Source organism: Dermacentor albipictus, chromosome 8, assembly GCF_038994185.2.
Source record: "Dermacentor albipictus isolate Rhodes 1998 colony chromosome 8, USDA_Dalb.pri_finalv2, whole genome shotgun sequence".
Classification (NCBI taxonomy): Eukaryota; Metazoa; Arthropoda; class Arachnida; order Ixodida; family Ixodidae; genus Dermacentor; species Dermacentor albipictus.
The window spans coordinates 28,507,726-28,533,920 of NC_091828.1; the positions used below are offsets into that span (position 1 = coordinate 28,507,726).

Consider the following 26,195-nt stretch of genomic DNA (forward strand, 5'->3'; position numbering starts at 1 on the left):
AAAAAACCCTTAAAATTGCGGCCTCTGAAATTGTTCGCTAGCGTTGTTAGTAATATGATTATCAGCACCATTATCATGCACAGTGGAGTATTCAGCCTTTGTGAGAACAAAAAACAAATCCAGGTTGCAGATTGAATGTGTAACTTACGATCCTCCCGTGGTGTTTGTTGCAGAGCTTTCGCAGAGCACACGGGATGTCTGGGCATTGAAGACCCACACGTGCTGCGTCAATTTTTTTGGCGATCTGCACACATAAATTTTGGTGAGTTCCTCTGTGAAACCAGAAGTCTTTAAAATGTAACAACACAAATTAATGTATCGCCACAAGGACACCGAGAACAAGTCAAATGAGTGACGACTCAACTAAACAAATAGCTTATGTTAAATATCTTTAAAAGCTGGAGGAAGTTTCCTAAAACGATGATACTATTCATTTGCGCAGCAAAATAAAGCGAAGCTACAATGTAAAACTACAGCGTTCCCCAAAAAGCAAGCTTTGCATTTGAAGAAGAACTCTTGGTCTTTTGTAGCTTCATACTGTCCTCGGGTGGATTAAAATATTGCCTACTTTTGGGACGCGCACATGCTTCATGTAATAGAGAAGGATGAAGGCAGGGGAGCGCGAAACACAAGAGGTGATTCTGAACGAACTGCTGTAAACTAGGACCGAACTGTTGCTCAATTTCTTTCCTGCCGCCTTCTGTTGAAGTTGTTTTGACAATCGCATGCATTATTAAATAAAAACCAAACTAGACATAGTATTGTCCTCGCAGATATACTACATGAACATAAGGCGCGATTTATTTCTGTGTCCCACCCGAACATGCGTACATTCATATCAGATTTTGAGTAATCGTAGTTTAGCAAAAGAGTTAAGTTCAGTGACCTAATCAACCTTGCATTCACTGACCGCAACTGCGTTATGACCCACGTGCCACTGACATTCATGAAACTCACGCAGGTTCTTTCTCTTTCTTTTTAGCCGCCGAAATGTCACTGGTGTTCTCAGAGCTATTTTACTTTGGAGACAAAGAAAACTGGAGATGACGTACATCCGCTGCTGTGCCCAAAGTATCATCATGGTCATTGCAATAATCATCAAGCCGTTTTTATGTCCACTGCAGGACAAACGCCTCTCCCGGCGATCTCCAATTACGCTTCTCATGCGCTAGCTGATTCCAACTTGCGTCTACCAAATTTCCTAATTTCATCACCCCAGCTAATTTTATGCCGTTCTCGTCAGCTCTTCTTTTCCCTTTGCACCTATTCTGTAGTTCTAAAGGTCCACCGGTTATCTGCCCTGTGCAATACAGGTACATGACCTGCCCAGCTCAATTTCTTTTTTGTTATTGTGAGCTAGAATATCGGCTATCCCTTTTCGCTCTCTCATCCACATCATTATTTCCCTGTGTCTTAACATTTATCGTTACATTTCTCCTTGCATGGTTCTTAACCTGTTCTCGAGCCTCATTGTTAACCTCCAAGGTTCAGTCCCATATGTTATCACCGGTAGAATGCAATTGCAAGATGTGCAGACACTTTATGGACACGCGTATGTAACGGGAGGCCAAGCAGCTGCTCCAACGCACGCATGCCGCTCAGTGGGATGCAGGCAAGCTCTCGTAGGCTAACACAAACACAGGCACTGCCGAGGTTAGGGGCATTTCCGTTGAGTTGTTGGAGACACATATATAATTTATTCCGTCAGGCAAGAACAGGTACGTAACGGGTGATCTGGCCGCTGCGTCGTACGTGAGTAAGACTCTGCGGCCTTTCCAGGGTTAGCGGCTCGCTGGGTGATTCGTGTGATCGCAGAGTATGATGGCAGAGTAAGCGCAGTTGCACCAAGTTTTGTGAACTTCAAGCAAGAAAGTCATGAGATGCTCCTTGAAGTGTTTGGCCGCGTGTCACAAGAACCAGACGGGAAAAAGGGGCGGCCACAGTGCGGATTCTTGATGTTCCCGCCTACTTAGCAAATGCACGTCATGTGTAAGAACTAATTGGTAGAATTTTAGCGAGGAGAATTAAAAGAAGGATATCGCCTATATTTGCAAAGATAATTAGACTAGTTTACAAAGATGAGGAACCTAGCGAGAGAGCCGATAATCGGCCACTGCTATAGACGATGTATCCCACTTTTTTCTAATGAACACATGTATTCTTAACTTGGCCTCCCTGAGTGCAAAGCGTCACAGGATGGTGACGACGATGCTTTGAAGAATCGCTTGTCTAGAAATCATTGGAGAACAAACGTAACTATAAGAACAATTTCAGACTTACTAAACATGATTCTGCTGAACTCTATAAGAGCTAGCACTACGATGGCAGTAACGTTGGACTTGCGGTTGACACTTTTTTGTGTTGTTGCTTTAAATATACATAGCGCACCAGCTTTCCGTTGAGTACATAAGAAGCATCCTCGCATCGGGCTCCTTTCAGACTTGGAAAAGTGTTTTATGTAGCACTTGTAGAGCTCACAGAAAGATGGATCGGGAATTTTTTTCGATGGCCTATCATTTCCTGATTGGCAATTTCTCTCGGACTGAAATATTTGAGAAGGTAATTAAATTATAGTAACGACTTACGTAACAAGACGGCATACAAAATATAGCCTGACTTGCTCGAAGTGATGGCAAACAACATTACCTTGGTTCTGCAAAGAACTATTTGGCACTCGCATATTCTTACATTTTGGCACAAGTTACGTGGGATAACGTGTATAACTGAAACATCAGTGCCGAATCGTTGAAGTAATAATGGTTGGAAATGCTTTTTAAATGAAACGACTCTAGTTTTCTCTTAAACACCCAGTTTTATTATTTTATCAGTTTACTATAATAACGTAACTCACGGGCAATGCGAGACGCGGTATTGAAGAGCTTCAAGTTGACTACGACCACTTGGATTTTGTCCACATGCCCTGGAAGCCACGTAGGCGAACGCTCCTGCATACCGCCACAGGACATGGTAACGGTATGCGGCCACGATTCGAACATGCGACCTCGTTATACTTTCAAGTAGGAGGTAGCCATAGAGAGCCACTTATCCGTTGGGTGTGAACGAATTAATTCATAATGGCATCACCTTCACGCATATTTAGCAGAGAACAATTCGCGCCGGTGCTTGCACTGGGAAACCTGAAAACCTTCAAGGGATTGTTTCTTACTTAGTGATGGAAGGAAACGAACCTCTTCGCTGGCATTCTCTTTGACGCAGTCTACGACCTTGCTGATTTTTGTGTCGTCGATAACTGTGAGTGGAAGAAAACAAGCAGGTTTTTTGTTATTTTTTGTTGTATTAGGCGCAAACAGACAGGGACAAACGGTATATAAAAAAACGACGTGGCACTGATTTTACATTCTCAACTAATCATATTAAGAAAGCATCACGCATATATGAAGTAATCAAACGTTCAAGAAAACAGCACAAAAAAGAACTGGACGTTCCCAGGACATTAGCCAAACTGTACTGCTGTAGTGAAATGTAAAACTATCAGGAATGTTGCAAGTACTTTATGTAAACACATAAATACAGTGAACCTTTCTTTTGTGAAAAAATCACCAGCAGTTTGCTGTTTCGTATGCTATTATAACTTCTGATGTTGTAGGTCTACTAGCATGCAAATGACCTACATGCGTGTAAATTATACCTGTTTTTATGCGAAGCATATTACGAGAGCTCAACCCAGCTCCTCAGGCGCGGCGGTGTCGCCTTCAATACCACGTGACACCGTGACGTCACGACATAGGAGAAACGGGGCCTCCAACTCGCGCTGTCGCTCGCGGCGTCGCGGCGGTATATTAGCAGCTGCGCTTGCCTCAGCTAGACACTCACGAGGTGAGATGCCTCCTGGAGACAGAGCTGCTCGTTGGAATGAGAAGCGAAGGTTGCGGCGTGCTACAGAGACTGATTTTCTAGGTGGCTTTGGCACAACTCTTGCAAGATGGGCTGGGTGGGAATCGAACCAGGGTCTCCGGAGTGTGAGACGGAGACGCTACCACTGAGCCGCGAGTTTTTTTTTCTTTATTACCTTGATTTCAACACCAATCAAACGCGTACAAAGTGTACGATGCTTCAAAGCGGTACAAAAGCGCCTCTAGTCAATGCGGTGTTGCCTTAGAAACGAGCTGTTTCTAAGGCTCAGGCGTGCGTCGCTTGCTCAGGCGCACATTTCGTTGCCGCGCCGAACGCTGCGTTGCTCGACGCTCACCGCGTCCAATGCAGGGCGCGTAGTCGCTGCGCCGTAGCCCATTGTCTTACACCCCTTGGCGTGTCGACGGGAACGCTATCGCGTTCCACTCTTGAAGGCGAAGCAGAGTAACGCATGAGTTGTTTCTTCGTCTAGCCGAACCAAATATAGCCAAGCAACAGCAGTTCACCAGGCTAAACAGTGGTTCAACAACTAAAATAAAGGCTAGTATGCTTCGCATCCTGGGCTTAGCCTTAGCTAAGCCACAGCCATTTTTTTAGAGAGGAGCGTAGTCATGTGAGTTGCAATGCGCTGGAAGTTCAAATTCCGGAACTCCTTTCAGAGATAGTACACACTCTCGAAGTTGAACATTCGTTGACCTAACATATTCATTACCACATAACAATAGAATGACGTCGCAGAACTTCTTGTACACATCAGATATATTTTTTGGCATGGCTGACGGTCGGTCTGCCTTTGTTTTTTGTCCCCTTATATGTCAGCACCCTTTCTATTGCGGAGCAGATGCGTCCTATCTTATATTTAGCCGTCCAAAGAAGATCAGTGCCATACCCAGAACCCACATTCCTTCATTCATTTGCAAGCCGTAGCTGTGCAAAACATCGAAAAGCGAAATTCCTGGCGTAAATTGATGTACGAAATTAAAACTGCACATTCAGCACATATTTCAGAGTTCGCTAGCGGTTGTACTTTTGTTCGCCGATAAAATATCGCTTCGATGCAATAGCAGCTCCACTATTATCATGGTGATCATGATTACGAGTGCCAATAAGTAAGTGCTTTAACTTTCCCATAAACAACATACATTTGAATATAGAGAGGTCTTGAGGAAAAAAGCTGCGTCAGCAGCTTGACTAAGTCCTAAAACCCATTTTATGGCAGCAGCAGGGGGAGCAGCAGTGTATGAGGGAATGGTAACAATAAAGCAGAATACGACGAATAAAATACCACGAATAAAACAGATAAACTGAAAGTTACTTAGCTTACACAAACATAAGAAATCAGCATGAGTAAATTTGCCATAATAATTAGCATGATGATGACATAAAACCCGAGGTGGTGAGAACGCAGCACACTGAGCAACGAAATTTACGACGCCACTTGAGAAGTCTGTTGTTCATTTAAACATTACATCGGGAAAGAAGACAGAAGACAGGGGGAAAATAGAAAGAAGAAGAAAAGAACTTCAGGTAAAAAATTGGCTGGCGGCTATTTGGATGGCGCAGCTATGTCGGTAGCTATGTTCTGTAGTCTGGTAAAATATGTTTAGCAAGTAATAAACGTATTTAAGGTGATTTATAGAAAGAAGTATATTTTTTGTCTTAGAGACCAAACAGAATGATGACATATCCTTATACATTTCCTGAATGGAAATATATTTCTGAAACTGTTGCCAGTTTGTGCATGAATTGTGAGAACAATTTACGATAAATGTGAGCACCAGTTACGACGACTTAATTTTTCTCAGTAGGGAATAAAAATTAAGGTATTTCCTTTGGTGAAGTCGTGGCTGCGAGTAATGTCCGACGCACAGCCAAAACGTCGGCTTAGAGCTGGTAGAAGAGTGCTTAAACGCTTTCTGGTCAGATAATTACCCTTGATGAAAGATACTGTGTGCAGTTGTTTTAATTCTCCTAATTGGCGAAGCAATGCCGTGTTCCCCGGCCCTTCACTCGCGGCACTCGCTTCGTTTGGTCATCATCATCAGCCAAGTTACGCGCATTGCTGGGCGAAACTCAAACCCGTCGATTTTAATACACTCATTCCCTGCGTCAGGCGAGTGTCTGCAGTATCTACATGTTGCAAAGAGAATGAGTGGAGCAAGCATAATTCAGCATATGGGTTGTGAAACCACAACACAGCAAAAGTCAAGCTAGAAAAAGAAGAGACATAAAAACAGACGTACAGCAGTTTAGGTTCGCTGGTTCGGCGCAGATCATCACGACCGGCAGAGCAAGCAGGAGGCATAAAGTGGATGTATTCATCTTGGAGGTGGCCCTACCACTGAGAACCGAAGGCAAAGTAATGCGTAAAACGACCGTGATCGTTTTATGTACGTGCGCTTCAGCGACGGCTTACGGGGCCGCCACCACGTCACCGCCAACTATACCGTCGTCAAGCAGAACAGGTGCCGAGAAAGAAAAAAAAAATGAGAAACATAAAAGCACAGGAAGAAAAGAACGCAAAGTCGAGATCGAGCGACACGTTGGGTAAGCTGAAAGAGCTCTCGCAGAATAAAACGCTGGTGTCATAGAGCAAATTTCGCAACATATTTAAGTGATGTGAATGAGAATGTGGCTGTTTAACAGGTCGCGTGGGTCCAACAGTGGTACAGGGGCCTTGCGGAGTCTATGCACAAAAACCAGCATGCTTCCACTGGGATGAAGGAAAAAAGATGTGCTTTTTTGTTTATGTAAAATAAGCCTGTATGAGAACAGAGGCAGCGTGGCGCGTAGTATAGGGACAGCAGGGACTCCGAGTGGAGAGGTTAAGAATTATTCAAATGCGTTGTTGGTGATCGGCGAGTTTTTCGTCAAGTGCGAAATACTATTCGCTCTAATTTTGGGCGTTCTTACTCGATATAAGAGTGAAGGTGAGCTTTCAGCTGCCATTGCAATGCCATCTATCCGCACAAGGCACAAGGAAAGGACTCTTATTGAATGTACAGTGGTATCCGTGTAGTCAGTCATTTCAAAGTCACCTTAACCGATGCAATGCTGTCTGGAGTGGGATGCGGGTAAGCGACTGGAGGTGTAGGCCGTCATCTGCTGCCTGTATACTCCAGTTTCAAGATTCTTGGGAATGGTTGGTGGGCGCACCATATGCACTCGGAAATTCAGTGCCTAAGATAATACATACTTTTGAGATAAAACTACTGTCTCGAAGGAACTGGATGCAGTGCCTAATGACGCTAAAGGTCAAGAACCATTCTTTACCTTGTTGATTTCTCCAAAGATAGAGTTTGTTGCTGTCATTTGCGCAAGGTATTTCGGCCTCTACAATTTTTCCTGTCCCGCTGGTAACCCTGAGTCGGCGAAATGTTGAACAATTATGATCGTAACAGCACGAAAAGTTCCTTCATAACTGAAATATGCAGTGTACGCACATTCTTACCGCTTCTTGCATGACGGGATCAACGCAGAAATCGACGGCCCGTTGCACGCAACTCCCTCCCCCCCCATTGCCCCCTCTTCCCCTCTAAATATTTCCCACTTACGAAACCCTCCAGAAAAGTGACTGGTTCCTCAGGTCGCAGCATGCAAAAAGCGGGCTCTGTTTCGACAAAGTACACAGGCATGCAAAACGCATGCGCAATGTTTTGGCAGTGTGATTAAAACGCAAAGTTGAAATGAAAACATTTCATAGCATCAATTGAAGTTATCGCGCTGGATTGATACGGACAAGAAAGACGACAGGACGTGGCGCCCGTCCTGTCGTCTTTCTTGTCCGTGTCAATCCAGCGCCATGACTTCAATTGATGCAACGGACCAACTAGCCCGAAAATCTGCGCTCCCGCATTTCGTAGCGCCGGCAGTTAAGGAAGTTTACGTTCCGGTGACTCCGCGAACCCCGTTTGTACTTCCGCTCTTCCCGAGCACACTGGTTGGAGCTCGTTCAGCTGTCCCGACATGTAATATTTCATATTAGGCGTAACAGGGGAGTAGCAGGAACGTAGGAATCAAATTCCGTTTACTTCATTATTGTCAGGATTGGCCCACACTATAAAGTATATTGACGTGCACATTAATTTCAAATAATTTCCTGGATTTAACATGTCAAAACTATGGTACCATTATAAGGCCCGCCTTTATGGAGGGAAAGCGTACTAGGTGTAATGATTACAGTATCAGGCTTTTCAGCTAGACATGCTGTGGTCTAATCTGGCGTTCGACAATAATTGTTTTATTTGTTTGAAAATGTCAATGTTGCCATAACGGTAAAACATTGAATTTGATAGCAACGCGTTCGAATATCCCATGAAGTAAGGCTCGTAACTTTAGTAGCAGCGTGAATTGCTCTAAACATAGGCTGTCTACGTAAACGCGTATGGCGTGACGTGCTCAGACGCACATGGACAGGCACATGGGGCCCAATAACGTAAAAGTATTCATATATGTTTTATTCCAGTCTCCTAACGTCAAATTTGCGTAACCGCCGACGAAAGAATAAGGCGGTGACCCGAAGCGTTGCATCAACAGCCCAATCAAATGCTCTCCAAGTTTATAACAGGCACTTTTATTTGTTTTCAATATGAATAACATTGCCTACATTGAGCGCTTTTTTGTTTGTAATTGGCTACCAGCAGACGAGGAGCAAACTCAAGAAGAGAAGGGGTCGAAACCTCCCGTCTCTTGCGTTAGCCATTAGCAGAGGGCTAATGGGGAAAGGCGTCGAATCAGAAATGACTAGTTTTCTTGTGTACAGTAAAATGATGCAGAATTTCTGTATACACGTCGTATCAGATGGTTATCTCGCGGTTTTCGTGAAAAAAAAAAGTTTTCTACCAATCGCGGAGGGTGATTGTAGAATTGGAATAGAAAAGTTCAGAATAGCTTTACGTCACAGCGCCCATGGAGGCGCTGCTCGATGCTCCAAGCAGCATCGGTTCAAACTAAACTACAATGTGTCCAAGGTGTCCTTGGCGTTGTCGGCCTTGCGTCGGCCTTCCGTTCCTCTAGTGTGGCTTGCTTACGGCGCGCGCTTTTGAACTGCAGAACGTTTTCGCTTAGCCTTGGCCTCCTGTTCACATGAAGCCGCGTCTGTGCGTCTCCGGCGTTGAGCTGCACTGCGCGCCGTACATGCAGCAGCACGTTGTTCCTACGATCATGGAGTGCTCTTGGCTGCGCCCTCCTTGCTTCAGTGCGATTAGCTTTTCGCGGTAGCTTCTCGGCTGACGTTCTGAAAATTAACGCTCGGTGGCATGCTTGCGCGATGTGATGGGCGCGTCGCATACCAACAGAAACTCCTCACGGCAGAGTCCTAGCATGGCTACCACGTATGGAAAAAATAATAGCACAAGCTAGCAGGGTCCGCATAGCTGTATTACAATGCATTCCAGCAAAGGAAGCTGTCTGACCTGAGGACATAGAATACAGCTGCTTCTGTGTGCCACTCTGTGCGATTGAAACACGAACATACTCAACATATTTCGCCAAGTGGCGTTGAAATTCCGACGCAAAGAGAAAGCGTGCAGTTAATGCACTTTTCTTCAGAAAAGGTAACAAAGCTCAAGAAATCAATATTCTTATGCGCGATTATTTACGACGGCTCAATACGACGTAGTTTGTTCCTTTTGTTTTGGTCGCCATCCCACTCTGCTTTATGACACCTTGCTACCTTCGGTGTCGCGACATACACTCTTAAGCAAAATTACACCCTTTGGGTCGTATCTTGCCACAACAATAATTTTCATCTGTGTAGTCCGCATCTCCTTTCCTTAACGCTGCGAGCTCGGTACTTCCAAGTCATGAATGGTATGCGCGTTATAAGCATGACAGAGTATTCTCGACAGGAAACTAGCGGGCTCAGCGTTTTCAAGAAAGGAAAAGAAACGAAAAGAAGTGCGTGATACAATTCACGGACGGTCATGTTTATGTTGAGCAAACAGGAAGATGTATTAACACACAGCTGAATGAGCACGTGTTATTCTCGTAACAAGTATAGGCACTCACACTTGGCCAAGCAGTCGAACATCAGGTTATGAACCTAAGTTCCGTGACAGATTGAACTTGTTTTCACACAGAAATAAACTAACGCGCGAAATAACAGCGGCGTTTCTTTAGTTAGCCAGTAGTAATAACGTTTACATGAATGCGACACCCGCCATTTCGCATCACATCACCGCAACTTTCTAAGGCATTGTATCAACGTAAATGGGTCTAATGCGCTAGCAAAGCGCGTCACATTAACGTCCCAGACAGGGGTGAATTGAGACCATTCAGTCAATTTTGGAGTGCTTGTAATGGCGATCGCATCGCATTAAGAGTTATGGGAAGGGAATTTGGTGTGAATCTGCTGCTCTCATTGAACTGGGTGACAGCAACATTGGTGATAAAATGGCAACCCCGATGGCGACGCCTGAAGCGCTGGTTTGCTTTCGATTTACGGCACCGTCAGCCGTTACCACTGCATAGGGGTAATGCGCTACATGTAAACGCTAGCCCATCACATTTCTCCTGATGCTAGACTGTCACAGCCACGTAAACGCAGTTATAGTGGTATTCTCCATGAAATATTTTGAATTTTTGAATAGTTTATTTGCATTTACAAAAAAATCACTGCCCCTTCCAGCACGGGAAGAGGGTCGAACAGCGAAGCTGTGTTAGTTACGCCGAGTGTTATATGGTTTCAAGCGCTGGTTGCCCAGTATGATTCACTGAACGATATCTACTGTATAGTGAAAGATTTGGCTACCACACGTGCCCCGAAGCTATGATGTCCAGAACATACCTTGAATGTAATTGTGAAGCTTGTTGGTTACCCTTTATTAGTGTATGCATAAGATACAATGCGTTCCCTAAAACTGGCAAGCGAAAGCTTAATCAGTTTACCACATGCGTAGAAAAGTCATGTGTTTCCAAATTGCGTAAACAAGTACAGAAAGGTACAAAACCTCCTGGACGGCCAACTATGCGAACTAATTAGGAATGCTATGTGCAGTCTTGACATTGAATTGTGGGGCCATGCGATGAAGCAGCATTGTAAGTCAGCCACTGCTTGCATGACATCCAATTAGTCCCACTCACTCACTTTTAATAAATTTCCGGTTATGTCATTTCTTCATTACGCTTCTGCATGCCAATGCTCTCCCTTGAGAGTATAAAGGAAGTTGTTCTCATATGACTGATTGTAGACAGGTGAATTATACTACGTTTATGAGCGTAGTCGTTCCGTTCTTTTTGTCTGTCGACTGTATTATAATAGATAAATGAGGCAGTGTTTAAGTACACTAAAATGATGACCACATTGGAGGTCTAGGACACTATACGAATAATGCAGTGTTTTTTATTATGCAGGTCAGCGGTTACATTGAAGTTTCTAACCGACCTTTTCATTACATGTATTTGTGTGTTCACGCTTTCTCTTATTTCCAGATTTACATATGTTTGCGACTTTTCAAGCATTTGCGCAGATTCCTGGGTTTCAAAAAGTGTTGGGCTGCACTGAGTGCAACCATGTTCTTGCAAGGCCACCGAAAGGGCACCGGCACCTGTCAAAGGTTATCCACTCTATCAACATACAGGGTATCTCCAACGGAGAAGCTGTCATCGGGAAGATGAGAAAGCCAAATGGCCCGGAAGCACTCACGACTACTTCATATCGCGCGACTACAGCCTATATGAGATGCTCCAGTCTGGCCAAAATGACTCATGGTTGGCTACTTCGTGATAATTGCACTTTGTGTTGAGCATCTGTGTCTTGATTTCGGTGTACACTAGCGGTTCCTTGAATGTGTATATTCGAGAAATTCTGTTATGGTAGCAACATCTTGCAAGAAAAAGTGACAGCGTGATTTATTGCAGGTGAGGAATGGAGAAAGTAATAGAAGATACATTTTCTACGTGAGGCATTCTTTGCCTCATCCCAGCCATATTGCGGTAGGTAGGTTGCTCTCTAGCTTTGTTTCGGGTCTCTTCAACAACAAAAACATTCAAGTATCTGATGGCGGGATCGAACCTCTGAATCGCAGCACAACAGCCTGAGCCTCTAACCAATAGGCCACAACCGCTTTTCTTCTTCATTTATTGCATTAGGATAAATTAGCACACCTACCTCTCTCATGCCAATTCGAACTAACTCTTTGAGGTGATTTGTGCATGCGGTACGTCGGAACGCAAGAACCATAACTGATGAACAGGCGCCAGTTTTCATTCAGCCGCCGCCTCGAGGATTAAAGGTGCACATCGGCAGCGGTGGCGGTGGCACGTTGCTGCACAAGAGTGCTCAAACAACTGTTTTGAATTTTGCAGTTCCTTCGCTGCTGTCCGTCTGCAAGAAGAATTTCCGTATCAAGCGCGATCTGCATTCTGCTGGCTTCGTTGACGCACCGTGTGTGGCTGACTACGTGCTGTCATCACGTGAAGATACGCCCCCTTCCTTCTGGATATAAAGCTGCGCAAGTCGTCGAGAGCCTTCACACATCGGCAGCGGTGGCGGTGGCACGTTGCTGCACAAGAGTGCTCAAACAACTGTTTTGAATTTTGCAGGTTAGTTGTCTTTTCTTACTGTTGTTAAGCTGCCAGTGCATGCTGCCGCCACTGCTGCCACTGCTGCCCATGGTCTAGTGTCTTGCTTGCAATGTCATCTGAAAATTTTGATCCTTGTTCTGCATGCTACGAAGACATTATAGATGGTGAAGAATTTATGACTTGTGCAGATTGCTGTCAAAGGTTTCATATAGGGAAGTGTGCAGGGGTTGGGGAGCGGAGTTTTAAAGCAAAAAATGCCGAATTAAGAAAAGTCTTGAAATGCTTGACATGTCGGTCTTCGGCGTCTCGCAGTCAGGATAGCAGCAGTGATGCATCTTCTGCTGTCCTATGCAAACGGCTTGCTGGGATTAGTAAGTCATTGGCAAATCTCACGGCCAAAGTGGATGATCTGACATCTTTGAAGGAAACCGTTTCAAGCATTGAAAAGTCTGTACAACATATGTCTGACACGTATGACAAATTGCTCAAAGTGTCTAATAGGCATGACAAGGAAATCGAGCTCCTGCGTAAGAGAGTTGACGACATTGAGGCAAACCAGGACGGTCAGCAATTTCGAAAACTGCGTCAGGAATTGAACGACCTGAGCCAGTACAGTAGGCGGCAAAACATGGAAATACATGGAATGCCTGTGACAGATGATGAAGATTTACTGAGCAAAGTAAACAGCCTTGCTGTAAAGCTTGACTTGCCCACACTTGCAGCAAATGACATTGAAGGGCTACACCGCCTTCCATCTCAACCAGACAAGGTGCCTGTGGTTTTGATCCGTTTTGCCAACCGATCCACAAAATCAGACTGGATTTCAAAGCGCAAAAAATGCGAAGATGACATTCGATTCTTTGATAACCTGACGGCTTCTAGCAGGAATTTACTGTGGCTAGCTAAAATGAAGGCTAAGGAAATGAAGTACGCTTTCGTCTGGTCAAAGGAAGGAAAGATCTACGCTCGAAAGCAACCTGGTGCACGAGCCATCAGGATCGCTTGTGAGGAGGACATTGATAAGATGGTTTAATCACTGTTGCTGCGAGACTGCGCAGTACACCTGCTCAAAAATGGATTATTTTACTGCCGAGTCATTCACCGACTTTCTAAAGGATGGTGCTTACAATCCTCGCAACACACTATCTCTTTACCACTTGAACTGTCAAAGCCTAAAAAATAAATCGGAAGAAGTAGAAGCTGAATTAACTAAACTGAACTTTAATTTTGACCTTATTGCCTTCACTGAAACATGGTTTACCTCAAATGCAGATGTCAGCGAGTTTGCTGGTTACAAGCCCATTTCAGTATTTCGAGATGGAAAGCGTGGTGGTGGTGTATCTTTATATGTGCAAAATTATTTGTGCTTTGAGGTCTTGTCGGATTATTCAATTGTTTGTACTGATTTTGAAACTGTTTGCATTGTTTTTCATAGAGTTACTATTATGGTTGTGTATCGCCCCCCTCAAGGAAATTCTGACAATTTTTTTCGCTTCATTGATTGTTTTCTGAAGTTTGCTAACCAAAACAACTGGCGTATCATTGTACTAGGTGACTTCAATATTAACTTTTTGGAGGATAACGCTCTGAAGATTAACTTGAATGAAATAATGCTGTCTAATGGCTGTGACAATACTATTAAATTGCCTACTCGCATATCCTTGCACTCTGAAACATTAATTGATTTGTGCTTCACTAATTTCCCACCTCAGAGTTGCATATCCGGTGTTTTTTCTTCTGGAATTAGTGATCACTTACCTTTCTTTTCACTTTTTCCTGATACGACCAAATTGAATAAACGCGTTCACGCTCGTAGAGTTAATGATGAAAAGAGCATCTCCAGATTTTGTCACTTGTTGTCGACAATTAATTGGGTAGATGTATATGGTGAAAATGACTCGTCCCGTGCTTATGATATATTTATTCAGAAGCTGCTTGAATGCTATTACGCTGCGTTCCCAACTCAAACTATAAGAAAACATAGAAAGGCTAGAAAAGAATGGATGACAGGGGCACTTTTGAAACAAATTAAAGAAAAGAACAAAATGTTCTCTCGTTTTTTAGAAACGCGATGCCCGGATGATTTAGCTAAGTTTAAGAAGTTTCGAAATAAATTAAACTCAGATCTAAAGAAAGCTAAATCTTTTTTCTATATAAATAAGTTTTCGTCAATCTTACACAATCCTAAATTACTTTGGCAAGGTATTAACGTTATTATAGGGAACAGGCAGAATTATCTTCCCTCTGAGTTGAAAGTCAATGGGGTGAATTATGCTGGAGTTTCACTTGCCAATATGCTGAATGAACACTTTTTAGTTGCCGGAGCATACCGACCCTCTGCTAGCTGTCATTCAACTCGGTCTGTTGACTCATACTTACCCTCTTGCACTACTGAATCTATATTTTTGTCCCCTACTTCAGTGGATGAAGTTATTTCTATCATTAATTCATTCAGGAACACCTGCTCACCTGGAGATGACGAAGTTGCTGCTTTTCCTATCAAATGTGCTGTAAATATTATTGCTGGCCCTCTTACGCATATTTGTAACAGAATGCTTCTTTCTGGTGTATTCCCTAGCAAATTAAAAGTCGCGCGCGTTACCGTTTTATTCAAAGGAGGCAACAAAAATGACCCAAATAATTACCGTCCTATTTCGGTATTGCCTCTGTTTTCGAAGTTAGCTGAGCGTATACTCTATAGGCGACTAAACAATTTCTTACAAGCTAAACATCTTATTTGCCCCCAACAGTATGGCTTTCAGGCCGGTAAATCAACAGAATCTGCTCTGTTAGATATTAAAAACTCTATAATTAACAATTTTGAAACTAAGCTTTTTTCTGTTGGAATTTTTCTCGACCTGCGCAAAGCTTTCGATTCTGTGCAACATACAATACTGCTCCACAAATTAAAAACTTACGGGATCCGTGGAGTGGCAAATTCACTATTGGAAAGTTATCTAACTGCACGGATACAGTACACTCAGATTCATGATGTAAAATCCAGTTTTGGTATGATAAAATTCGGTGTCCCTCAGGGTTCAATTCTGGGACCACTTTTATTTATTCTCTATATTAATGACATTGTAAACATTCCATTAACTCCTAATATCCTGATGTATGCCGACGATACTAATCTCTTTTTTTCCGGCTCCAATCTCCAAGTACTTGAACACCAATGTAATACCTGGCTTGAGGAGTTAGCGGTTTGGCTCTATGTTAATCAACTTCAATTAAACGTAAACAAAACAAAGTTTATGCTCTTCCATCCAAAAAACAAACCATTAGATCATCACATCAAACTATTTTTTAATGACTCAAACATCGAGCAAGTTCATACTTGCCGGTTCCTTGGAGTGTTTTTTCGTAGCGATTTGGGTTGGAGTGATCATATAAACTACATTAGACTAAAAATGGCCAGATCTATTTATGTTATTTATCGTGTTAGACATCTCCTACCACTACAAATTAAAAAACAGTTATATTTTGCCCTTGTTCAGTCTCACCTGGTGTATTGCAACCTAGTGTGGGGTACATGCAACAAAACTGATTCACACAAACTGCTTTCTCTCCAGAAAAGAGCTCTACGTTCATTAAGTTCAAGTTCATCTGTTGAAGCTAATCTTTTCGAAACATTTCATGTTCGCAATTTCTTTCACTTATACAATTTTAGTTTGGCTCTTCACATTTTTTATAAAGTCAAACATGACTTTAACTCTTTTTCTAATACTTATAATTCGAGAAACGTTGCGTATGGTCTACGTTCCGTTGCCCTATCTACTGCAAGACCCAGAACAAATTATGGTAAACAAACAACCGATTATCAAATTATAACATTATGTAATGCTTACCAGTCTCTTACTCAGATTGCTTTAGAAAGTTATAGTGTGTCTGTATTTAAGAAAAAACTGACGACTCTTTTCCCCCCCGGTTAAATTTCAGCTAATTCTGTATACTTAGTTTTCTTTTTTGATTGTGCATATTATGAAATGTTTTGTTTATTGTTAATGGATATTTATTATTGTCTATCATTAACTATTTTCTATTGTGATCATGTTTGCTCATTGTTTTTTTTTTCCTCTGTGTCCATTCGGCCCCCGTTTCCATGATGTGTGATCGGGGTTTAGGCCTTGTCAGGAGGTATGCTTGGTCTACCTCCTTTAGCCTCACCTCGAGGGCATATTGTATTGTATATAATATGGCCAAATAAACATACTACTACTAAGTAATAGCCCAGCCTACAGCACCTTATAGATGTTTACTATGGAAGGAGCAACGTCACTCAATGTTAGCACTTTCTTTCGCGTGCGTCCAGTAGTACAGTAACAAGCTCCAAAACTGCGTGCCACTTTCCCCTATTCTTCCTTCATGGCAGCGAGCGGATTGACACGCTGTGCCTGCACAGCCTTTGCAATCGGCCATGTCGTAACGAAGCACGTTGTACCGTTTGTTCGTAAGAGTACAAAAATCAGTCATCATTCAATGCCTGTCATACTCTGGTCATCATCACCCTCTTCTAGCTGCAGTCTTCACACACATGCTAGAGTCATTTCAAGCATTTTCAGCCCTTTAGGGAAAATAGAGAATACCAAGAGAAACAAACGTGACAGGGAGGGTGCTGGTCTTTAACTTGACAGTTGATGAACAGCGTCTTGTCTGTTGTCTTCACCATTTCTTCTCTCGGGTTCCTTGCTTCCCTTGAGCGTTGAAAACGCATCAAATGTAGACATCGCAACTTTGTCCAGCTCTGTACCATAGGTTACGGTAGAGCAACCTTCACAATCACTTGCCTTATGAAGAAACGTTACTTTACCTGGTAATAATACACAGAATCCCGAACAATATTAGAAAGCCAGCTAACTCCAAGATGCTTCTCATAGCATGGATTACCGCAGTTCCCGAGGTCTGCATAACTTTGACGAAGTGAAGTGATCAACTGTGTATCTGATGCGACCATTGGTAATAGATCTGCAGCACTGTGAAAATGAAAGCGACACACAATTCCTCAGGTTCACTGTTTAGGTTCGTAATGTCTATTGCAGAATGTTAAAAGTGCATTTCGTAAGATATATTATTGCAGCACGTAGTGTAAGCATTGCAAATGAGTTTGTAAAGCGACATGAAATTTTGCTAACTGATTCACTATTTACACATGCGGTATTTTGTGTGGTAACCAAGTCTCCACGAAGTGATTTTTTATGGGCGGAGTACAGTGAATAAGAAAATGTTGTGGAGCAAATATCAAGCATATCTGCTAGTCTGCCGCTGAAAAGATGTGTGTGGGTGTACAGGTAAGGCATACCCTAGCACATAGGAACGACAACGATTGTAAGCCAACTAATCTTGTCTTGACAACGCAACCTGAAAAAATGACAGTGCATGTTTTGGAATGTGTCAGTGTCCACAATGCTCTTCACTGCGAATACACCTTAAAAAAAAAGCCGGAAATTCGTAGGAAAACTATTTACAATTACGCACGGGCAAATATTGAAGGATTGGTTAGTGAACTGTCATTGTTCAGTGAGCAGTTCCTGGAATCGATATCAAGCCGTTGCTCAAATGACAACTGGAATCTACTGAGCGCTGAACTGAAAGGGGGTAACGCGTCCACAAGTCCGTGGGCGTCCCCTGTAGTGTTTGTAAGAAAGAAGGAGAACACACTACGCTTTTGTGTAGATTACAGAAAGTTTAACCGTGTGACCAAACGTGATGTTAATCCGTTGTCACGCATCAACAATGCATTGGATCGTCTAAGACATGCCAAGTTTTTTTCTTTGTTAGATCTTAAATCCGGGAATTGTCAAATCGAAGGTGATGAACAGGATCGTCAAAGACAGCGTTTGTGACACCTGAGTGACTTTCTGAGTTTAAAGTTCTCCCCTCCAGTCCCTGTTTCGCAGCTGCCACTTTTCAGCGGATGATGGGCACCGTCCTTGCTGAACTCAAAAGTCAAACCTACCTCCTATATTTGGACGACGTCGTCGTGTTCTCGAGCACGCTTGACGAACGTCCAGCAGGGATCAAGGGCGTCCTCATTGCGATACATTCTGCCCACCTCTCCATCAAACCTGAAAAATGTTTCATTGTGTTCCAAGAGTTCAAATTCCTTGGCCATGTTGTTGGTCTAAAATGCGACTGACCCAACCCCGAATAGTCAGCTGTTTTTGCCGCGTTTTCACCACCCAAGGACAAGAAGCCTGTTCAACACTTTCTTAGTTTGTCGCTTACTATGGGGACTTAGTCGAGGGATTCTCGAGAATGGCCGAGTCTCTGACAGAGCTTACACGCGACGATGTGCCTTTGGTTTGGGCAGACGATCAACAGCAGTCATTCAATGAATTGCGCCAGCGTTTGCAAGCTGCCCAATACGTGCTCATTTCGACGAATAGGCTGACAACAAAATTCTTACTGACGCCATCAATGTGGGCTTCGGCGCAGTTCTTGAGCAGCGGCAACATAATGCGGAACCCGTCATTGTTTATGCATGCTGCAGCCTTACCAAGGCTGAGAAAAACTACTCAACGACCTAAACAGAATGTTTAGCGGTTGTTTGGGAACTAGTGGAGGAGGAGGAAATAACTTTATTAAGTCCTGAAGAACCCCTCCCCACCCACTCTTGGTTTAGTGGTCGGCAGGGGTCGCGGGTCGCACCCACGTTGGGACGGGAAGCCTGTGAGCCTACGCCCTTTCATGAGCCCTCTGGACGGCCCGGAGCTGGGTCTGGTGGTCGTTGCTTCGCAGGGCATCCACCCAGTCTTCTTCTTTACTGAACATGGTGCCGCTTAACGCGGAGCATTGCCACAGCATGTGCGCTAGCGAGCAGTACGATTTGCCACAATCCGGACATTGCGGCTCTACTTCTGGTGAATAAAGGCTCAGTCTGCCTGTCGAGGGGAACGACCCTGTCTGAAGCATTCTGAATATAGATGACTGTGGTCTAGTGAGGTTAGCGTGGGGGAGCGGGATGGTCCTCCATAACATCTGATAGTGCGTTGTTATTTCGTTAAGGTGAGCAGGGGTCTCGGTGCTCCCCTCCCTCCCCGCCACTTCACTCACCACGACCGCCGCGGTGCGTGAGTCCTCGCGCGCGTCCGTGCGCCAGCTCGTTGGCAGTGGGAAAGTAGGGGTGCACGTCGGTCGCCATGTGGGCTGGAAACCATTTGACGATGTGATGACTCGCAGCTCCCTCGCTGCCGAGGACGGCCGCCGCTTCCCGCGATATCGAGCCCGATGCGAATGCTCTGGCCGCAGACTGCGAATCTGTGTACACATAAGGACGTTTGGGGTCCCTCATTGCCATGGCTATTGCCACCTGTTCGGCCACCTCTGACGTTACCCCCTTGACCGATGCTGGGTTATTGATCGTACCATCCCAGCGGATCGAGATTGCCGCGTACCGGTCACTGCACCCGTACTGGGCCGTGTCTACAAATGCTGCCAGTCCCGGGCAGTTGGCGGTCGATTTCAGCAGTACTCGGGCCCTCGCCTTTCGGCGCCCCTCTTTGAATTGTGGGTGAACGTTTCTTAGAAGTGGTTCTACGTTGAAAGTGTTCCTGACCGCGGCGCTGAGTGCTACTTTGCGTGCGTTGTACTCTGCCTGTGCATTTATCCCTGCTTCTTTTAGTATGCGTTGGCCGGCCCTGGTGGTCGACAGCCGCACGACCTGTGCCTTGGTCTGTGTTTCGATGATTTCCTCTAGTGAACTGTGGACTCCTAACCGATCGAGCCGCTCCGTGCTTGTAGTGATCGGAAGACCTAGTACCCTTTTGATGCTCTTGCGCATCAGTGTCTCTATATTGGCCGCGTCTCTCTTGGTCCATTTTAGCGCCGAGGCTACGTAATTTACGTGACTCATAAGGAAGGCGTGGTAAAGTCCGATGAGATTGCTCTCGCTGAGCCCTCCCCTGCGGTTCGTCACCCTGAGGAGCAGCCGTAGCATTTTCTCTGTTTTGGACGTGAGTTTCATGACCGTTTGCCTGTTACCGCCTTTAGCCTCAATTAGCAGCCCCAGGATTCTTATAGTGTCCACTCTGGGGATCGGCTGGCCGGCACTCGTGTGTAATTTGATCGGTATTTGATCGATTGGCGTCAAATTCCTCATGCCTTGTTTCGAGGGCCTGTACAGCAACAGTTCCAATTTGCTGGGTGACAGACGGAGTCCCGTTTCCTTCAGGTACTCTTCCGCTATGTCCAGCGCCTCTTGAAGAGCCCGCTCGACTTCTGCGTCGGACCCTCCCCGACACCACACCGTTATGTCGTCTGCGTACAGGGCGTGATTGACGTTGGTCACTCTCGTTAGCCGGTCCGAGAGGCCTTTCATTGCTAGATTGAATAATAGTGGGGAGAGCACCGCCCCTTGTGGGGTGCCCTTCGCGCCCAGCATGTACCAATCGGATGTGGCCTGTCCTATTTTGATCGTGGCTTTCCTGTCTCTGAGGAAGGAGCCAATGTAAGGGTGGGATTTCCGGCCGAGCCCCATCACCGAGATTGTTTCCCATTAGAAATTTGTGTTTGACCGTGTCGAACGCTTTCGTTAGGTCCAGAGCCAGAATGCCCCTGGTGTCTCTGGTCATGTCGTCGATTATATGCTTTTTGAGTAGTAACATTACGTCCTGTGGGGAGAAGCGCGGTCTGAAGCCCACCATGTTATGTGGGAAGAGGCCCTCCCTCTCTATGTACCAAGATACTCGGTTATGTATTTGACATGTTCCGTCGTCTTGCCTACGCACGAGGTTAGCGATAGTAGAGACTTTTAGCGTGTCCGGTATTCGGGCAAGCGCGGGCGGTTTTCCGGTTTAGCGGGGGCGTCAAGGTGAGCGGCCAGATTGGTGGCGCCAGCTGGTGGCGCAAAGCTCAACCACACAAACAGAAAGCTAATTACTATATTCTGCTTAGCTGCTGGCGTAAATTTTCGACAGTGGCGTTATCGTGTTCACAATTACGCCGCTTCCAAAAATTTGCACGAGTGGCGAAGCAGGATATGGTGAGTTACTGCACTTTTAGCTATGCGTTTGTCTGGTTGAGCTCTACAACACCAGGTGGCTTCACCGCTCACGTTTACGCCCCGACCATCCGGTAATCCGCCCAAACCGCTCCCGTTTACCGGAATAGCGTACAAGCTAAATGTCTCTAGTATGACAAAGGCCTTTTTCCAGAGCTCCGGTACTCGTCCCGTTTCCCACGCTCTGTTGATTTCTTCGGTGAGCTTCTCGACCGAATTTCCGTCTAGGTTTCTAAACAGTTTTTCGAGACCCCGTCAGGGCACGTCGCGGAGCGTCCGTTGAGGCCATGTAAGGCATCCCAAATTTCCGATTCCGTGAAGGGCGCCTGGAGTTCTTCGACCTCTGTGCCGGCGTATTGCGGATAGTCGCCGTCGCCGTCGCCTGACGGACAGGCCCAGTGGCAGATATGTCTCTGCGAGTTCCTTTCGGAACTCGCTCTCCATTTTGACCTGCTCCTTTTGCTTGTGTAAAATCCTATCCATTGCCAATCTCTGATTGCCTAGTAAATTCCGATCCCATTTGTGCAGTAGACCATCCAAAGCTGGCAGCGATCACCGCACCCTGTGCTGGCTTGTAAACCTAAAGGATCCTTCAGGCTTACTATCTCGTTGGGGCCTCCGGTTATAAGAATGACATTACCGTTTTTTACCGATCTGAAAGGAAGCACAGTGACGCTTGCTGTTTGTCAAGCGATACACTCTCTACGACATCCTCGGACCCTGACCATGACTTGCCGTTTGTCAGCGTTGTCGACACCGTAAAGATGGCTGAGCGTCAGTGCAGTGGCCCTGAGTTGCTGCCGCGGATCGAGCGCCTTCAAGAAGTTGAAGCTGTTTTACATAGCTCGCTCGTGCGCGGCTTATCATCGTACTCTCACAGTTAACTCCGTTCAAACTTGTATATGGGTGCCGCGTCACGTCAGCATTGACGCCATACTACCTGTGGCTGATAATAGACCGACTAACGAACAAGTGGAAAAGTTCCTACAAAGAGCCAAAGAATTATTAGGCACGCCAGCTTTCTCGGTATCGTATCCGGAGCCAATATCCAACCGACACCCTTCGATACGACGCGACGTCCATTGCAATCTTTAGACTGCGTGTGGGTCTGGATACCCATCCGACACCGGGGACTATGTGCAAAGTTGCTGCGCCGTTATTTTGGTCACTACAAGTTTACACGCCGCCTCAGTGACGTAAACTACGAAGTCGTCCCCTATGCTTCTCACCCCCGGAACGCTCCGTCGTCGTCCTCACGCTGAAGTTGTTCATGTAATGCGCATGAAGCGATATTATGCGCGTACGTGAACGCCCAAATTGCACCTCAGAAGATCAATTTCTTGCAGTCAACTCCGCTGAAAGAACTTTTTGACGCGACGGAGACGGTCGCTTTTCGCATGGGGAGCAATTGAAAATGATGTAGGGCTTTCGCACCCCAGGAAGGCACGCGCAAAGGTCGACGCCATGAAAGGCGATGAAGTGCGTTAGTTGCACGCTCTGTTTTCTGGCCCGTCATTAAAGATACAACGTCTATTTTGCCGTATTTTGTCTTCAACCTACATTACAATATAGCATCATAGGTAATCTGGCACAAACGTGCGTTATGTTAAATAGAGGCTTCTAGTGCTGGTGTTTGTTTTACTTTCTCGCACTCTGTCCGAAAGATGCTGATAATGTTTCCTTACTGTTAAGCCACAATTAACATGCGTCAGTCCATTTCAGTAAGAAGATCGTTTTTTTCGATATCCGGCGTGTACGGAATGGCTTGAATAAAAGGTAATATGTCGATAGGGTGTATTTAGTTTATTGCAGCTGGAACCGTCCCACGCTACAAATTTGATACCACCCACCTAGATAAAATTTCACTTACATTCGATGACTTCTTGGCTTGCATCTTGGCCACCGGATTCAAATTGAAGCCTTAATTAAAAAATACCAATGTATACAAAAAAGGTACGTCACGACAGATTTCTCAATTATCCAGTTCCAGCTCGAAGCGACGTGCCAACATGGTTCGGAAAGTTATTGAATACAGTAAAAAGCTTGCAAGTCCCGACTTAGCTTCCGCACATAATTTCGCCATTCTCACCCTGTTTTGAAGACACTTGTTGGGCTCGGTCCACCAGACAAGCAAAGAAGAGAGTTATGGCAGCACAGCCAAAGACCTCTCATTCCTATCTGAACGCACAATACGGGGGTCCTATAACGTAAACCTATTCCAATGTCTTTTTATTTTAATCTCCTGACGTTAAATTTGCGTAACCACCTACGCAAGCATGGGGCGTGGGACAACCACAGGGTTGTCTCCTCCTTCATAGGAGACCACTTTCTTTGCTTTAAAAATTAAGAACATTGCCTACACTGAGCGGCTTGTTTTATGTAATTGGCTGACTAGAGGCGAGGAACAAGCTCAAGTGGAGAGGCATTCGATGGGGCCGAGCCAATGCACTGAAAATTGATAACCGGAAAAGAGGGTGATGGCTGCGTCTGTGATTGTTCCGCTTTCCCATACTTAGCTTTGCGTGCCTGGTCGGAAATCGCGATGGCATGCAAATGAACGTTAAGGATGCCGCTAAAACGTATCCTCAGCAAGGGCGAGTTGGAAGAACGAGGTCGTACACGTGCCGAAAGTGCTCGAAAGCGTTACACGGCCACGCAAAGAAGCTATATCATATGCAAATACACCCATGCTCTCCGGCAGGTGCGAGTAGACAGTGCCTGAGTGATCGGCGGCAGCATTTTGCTATTCCTTTCTGAATGGGGCAGCGTCCGGCTATTGAGAAGAAAATTCAGTTTTGTTCGGCATATTAATGCATCTTTAACGCGTACACGTCACTTTGACGTGGTGAGTTCTCACGGTTTTGTAACCCCCCGTGAGGGGCAGATGAAGTGGGTGTCGCCGGAAAACCTTTGACCAATAGCCGAGGGTTATTGGTGAAAAGGCGTTGAATCATAAATAGCTATGTTTGTTTTGTTCTTTCCAATCATGCGTAATGAGTGTGTTCACGTCATATAAGATGGGGTGCTCTCGCGGTTTTCATGACGTCGCGCGACAGACAGGCGAAATGGGGATTGTCCAAAAAAGCTTTTGACAAATCATGGAGCGATGATTGCAGAATTGGAATCGAAATGTTTTCAACAGCTTTACGTTATAGCGTGCCCGAATTATAACACATAGACATTTCAATATAGCACTTCCATTCCACAATACCTACAGATAACCTCTACAATTATCATATTTTGCAGTTTTTTGAAGATTTGTGCAGGAGAGGCGAATGTAAGTATTTCTTCCAGCCGGTTATTTCTTGCGGAGTGAGCATAACAAAACACTGTTTACAAGACTGGGTCTATTCAAGGCATGGCAGCCATCAACTATGGCTTGTCACTCATTAAGTCCATGTTAGCATTAGCAACTCGATGACCCTAAGTCATTCAAGCAGTCACGAGGACCTTCCCCATTTTGTCTCCATAAAGCACTCGTATACCATCGTTTACATGCCACTGTCAGCCTTTGGTACAATGACGTCTATCACTGAAGTAGTCAAGCACGGCGATTACTTCAAGGTCGCGGTCAGTTGATACTGCTCGTAATTACCTCTAGGTGCTCTGATGTCAATACCACCGGGAATTCATTCTAGGGCCACACGCCCCAAAAGCGCCACAATGCGCTCCTCTTCATTAGGCGGTGGCACCTCCGTCGGACCAGGACTTGTCGCTACCATGCTGCGGCGAACAGCGGCAGCTGCGCAAGCAAGCACCAGTCTGTCAGTTACTCTGAGACAGTATTAGCCGATATGTAAGACTGTTTTATAGCTAGGACGAGACACTTTGAAATAGTTGGAATATGCCTTACCTCGAGCTTTTGCAGGAGACTTCAGGTCGCCCCACTTCTTTTTTTCGGCTGTAGTTTGACGCACACCTGCCACGGTGCACAGGGTGCTCGCAATGGAGTCCCAGGCCTGTTGCTTGGCCTGGGACCCCGGTGAGCCTACCGTCTTTGCTTCTAAGGCCAGTCGATGGTCTTCGTTGAGGTCAAGAAGCACTGCGATTTTTGTTTTGAAAACATTTAGCCACCTCGACCGCTCTTCGGGAAATGCTGCTGCTATGCTCGCATAGCTATATATAGCTAGTCTGAGCATTTTCTTTCCAAAGAAAACGTCACCGTTGACTGGTGCTTATGTATCCTCCCCATCAGCTAGCCGGCATGACGCGAGATCGATAACCGTGCATAGTTTTCCATGCACTTTTGGACGGCTACAGTTTCACCTCCCTTTCCTTAGAAAGATTTTCAAGTAGGAAAATGTGGCCCTCGAACATAGAACACAGATTTTTGGGACGAGAGCACACAGCTGTCTATTCGACCTCCAGACTGAATGCAGCAGAAGTGAGTAGCTGTTGCTTCTCGAGGGGCGAAACGAAACGCGTCTTAGTGAAGCACTTTTAGAGTTTATAACTCAAATAGCTGGTGCATCTTAGCCGTTATGGCCTCCTTTTTTTTACGGCTAGGTAAACCAAATTTCTAAAGAAAGGTGCTTAAGGGCAACCCGTGTCTCTTAACTATTTCAACCTTGAGGTAGTAGATTCGCCTGTAGAATTAGCTGCTTTCGTGTACGCTTGTTTATCTAAAAGGAATTAGTGATCGATGCCTAGAATTACGACTCGTGATAACGAAATTGAACTCGTTAACTTCACTGTTCTTCGGCAGTAGAAGCGATGCAGGAGGTCTTGAATTTGGCTTGCACAAGACGTCTATATTCTACTTCGTGTAATTTTTGCGCCAAGAAGCAACTGGAAAGCA

The 26,195-nt window shown here is 45.1% G+C and overlaps 1 protein-coding gene across 1 annotated transcript in view; it reads right to left on the minus strand.

Annotated features, from left to right (window-relative positions):
• Positions 1-25,536, minus strand: part of LOC135905235 (uncharacterized) — a 39,092-nt gene extending 13,556 nt beyond the window's left edge. The window contains exons 1-3 of the mRNA XM_065436243.1: positions 25,251-25,536; positions 3,189-3,250; positions 149-244 (exon numbers count right to left, since the gene is read on the minus strand). Coding sequence (XP_065292315.1) covers positions 149-244; positions 3,189-3,250; positions 25,251-25,536 — 444 coding nt within the window. The remainder of the gene's footprint in view (positions 1-148; positions 245-3,188; positions 3,251-25,250) is intronic.
• Positions 25,537-26,195: the final 659 nt, after the last annotated feature.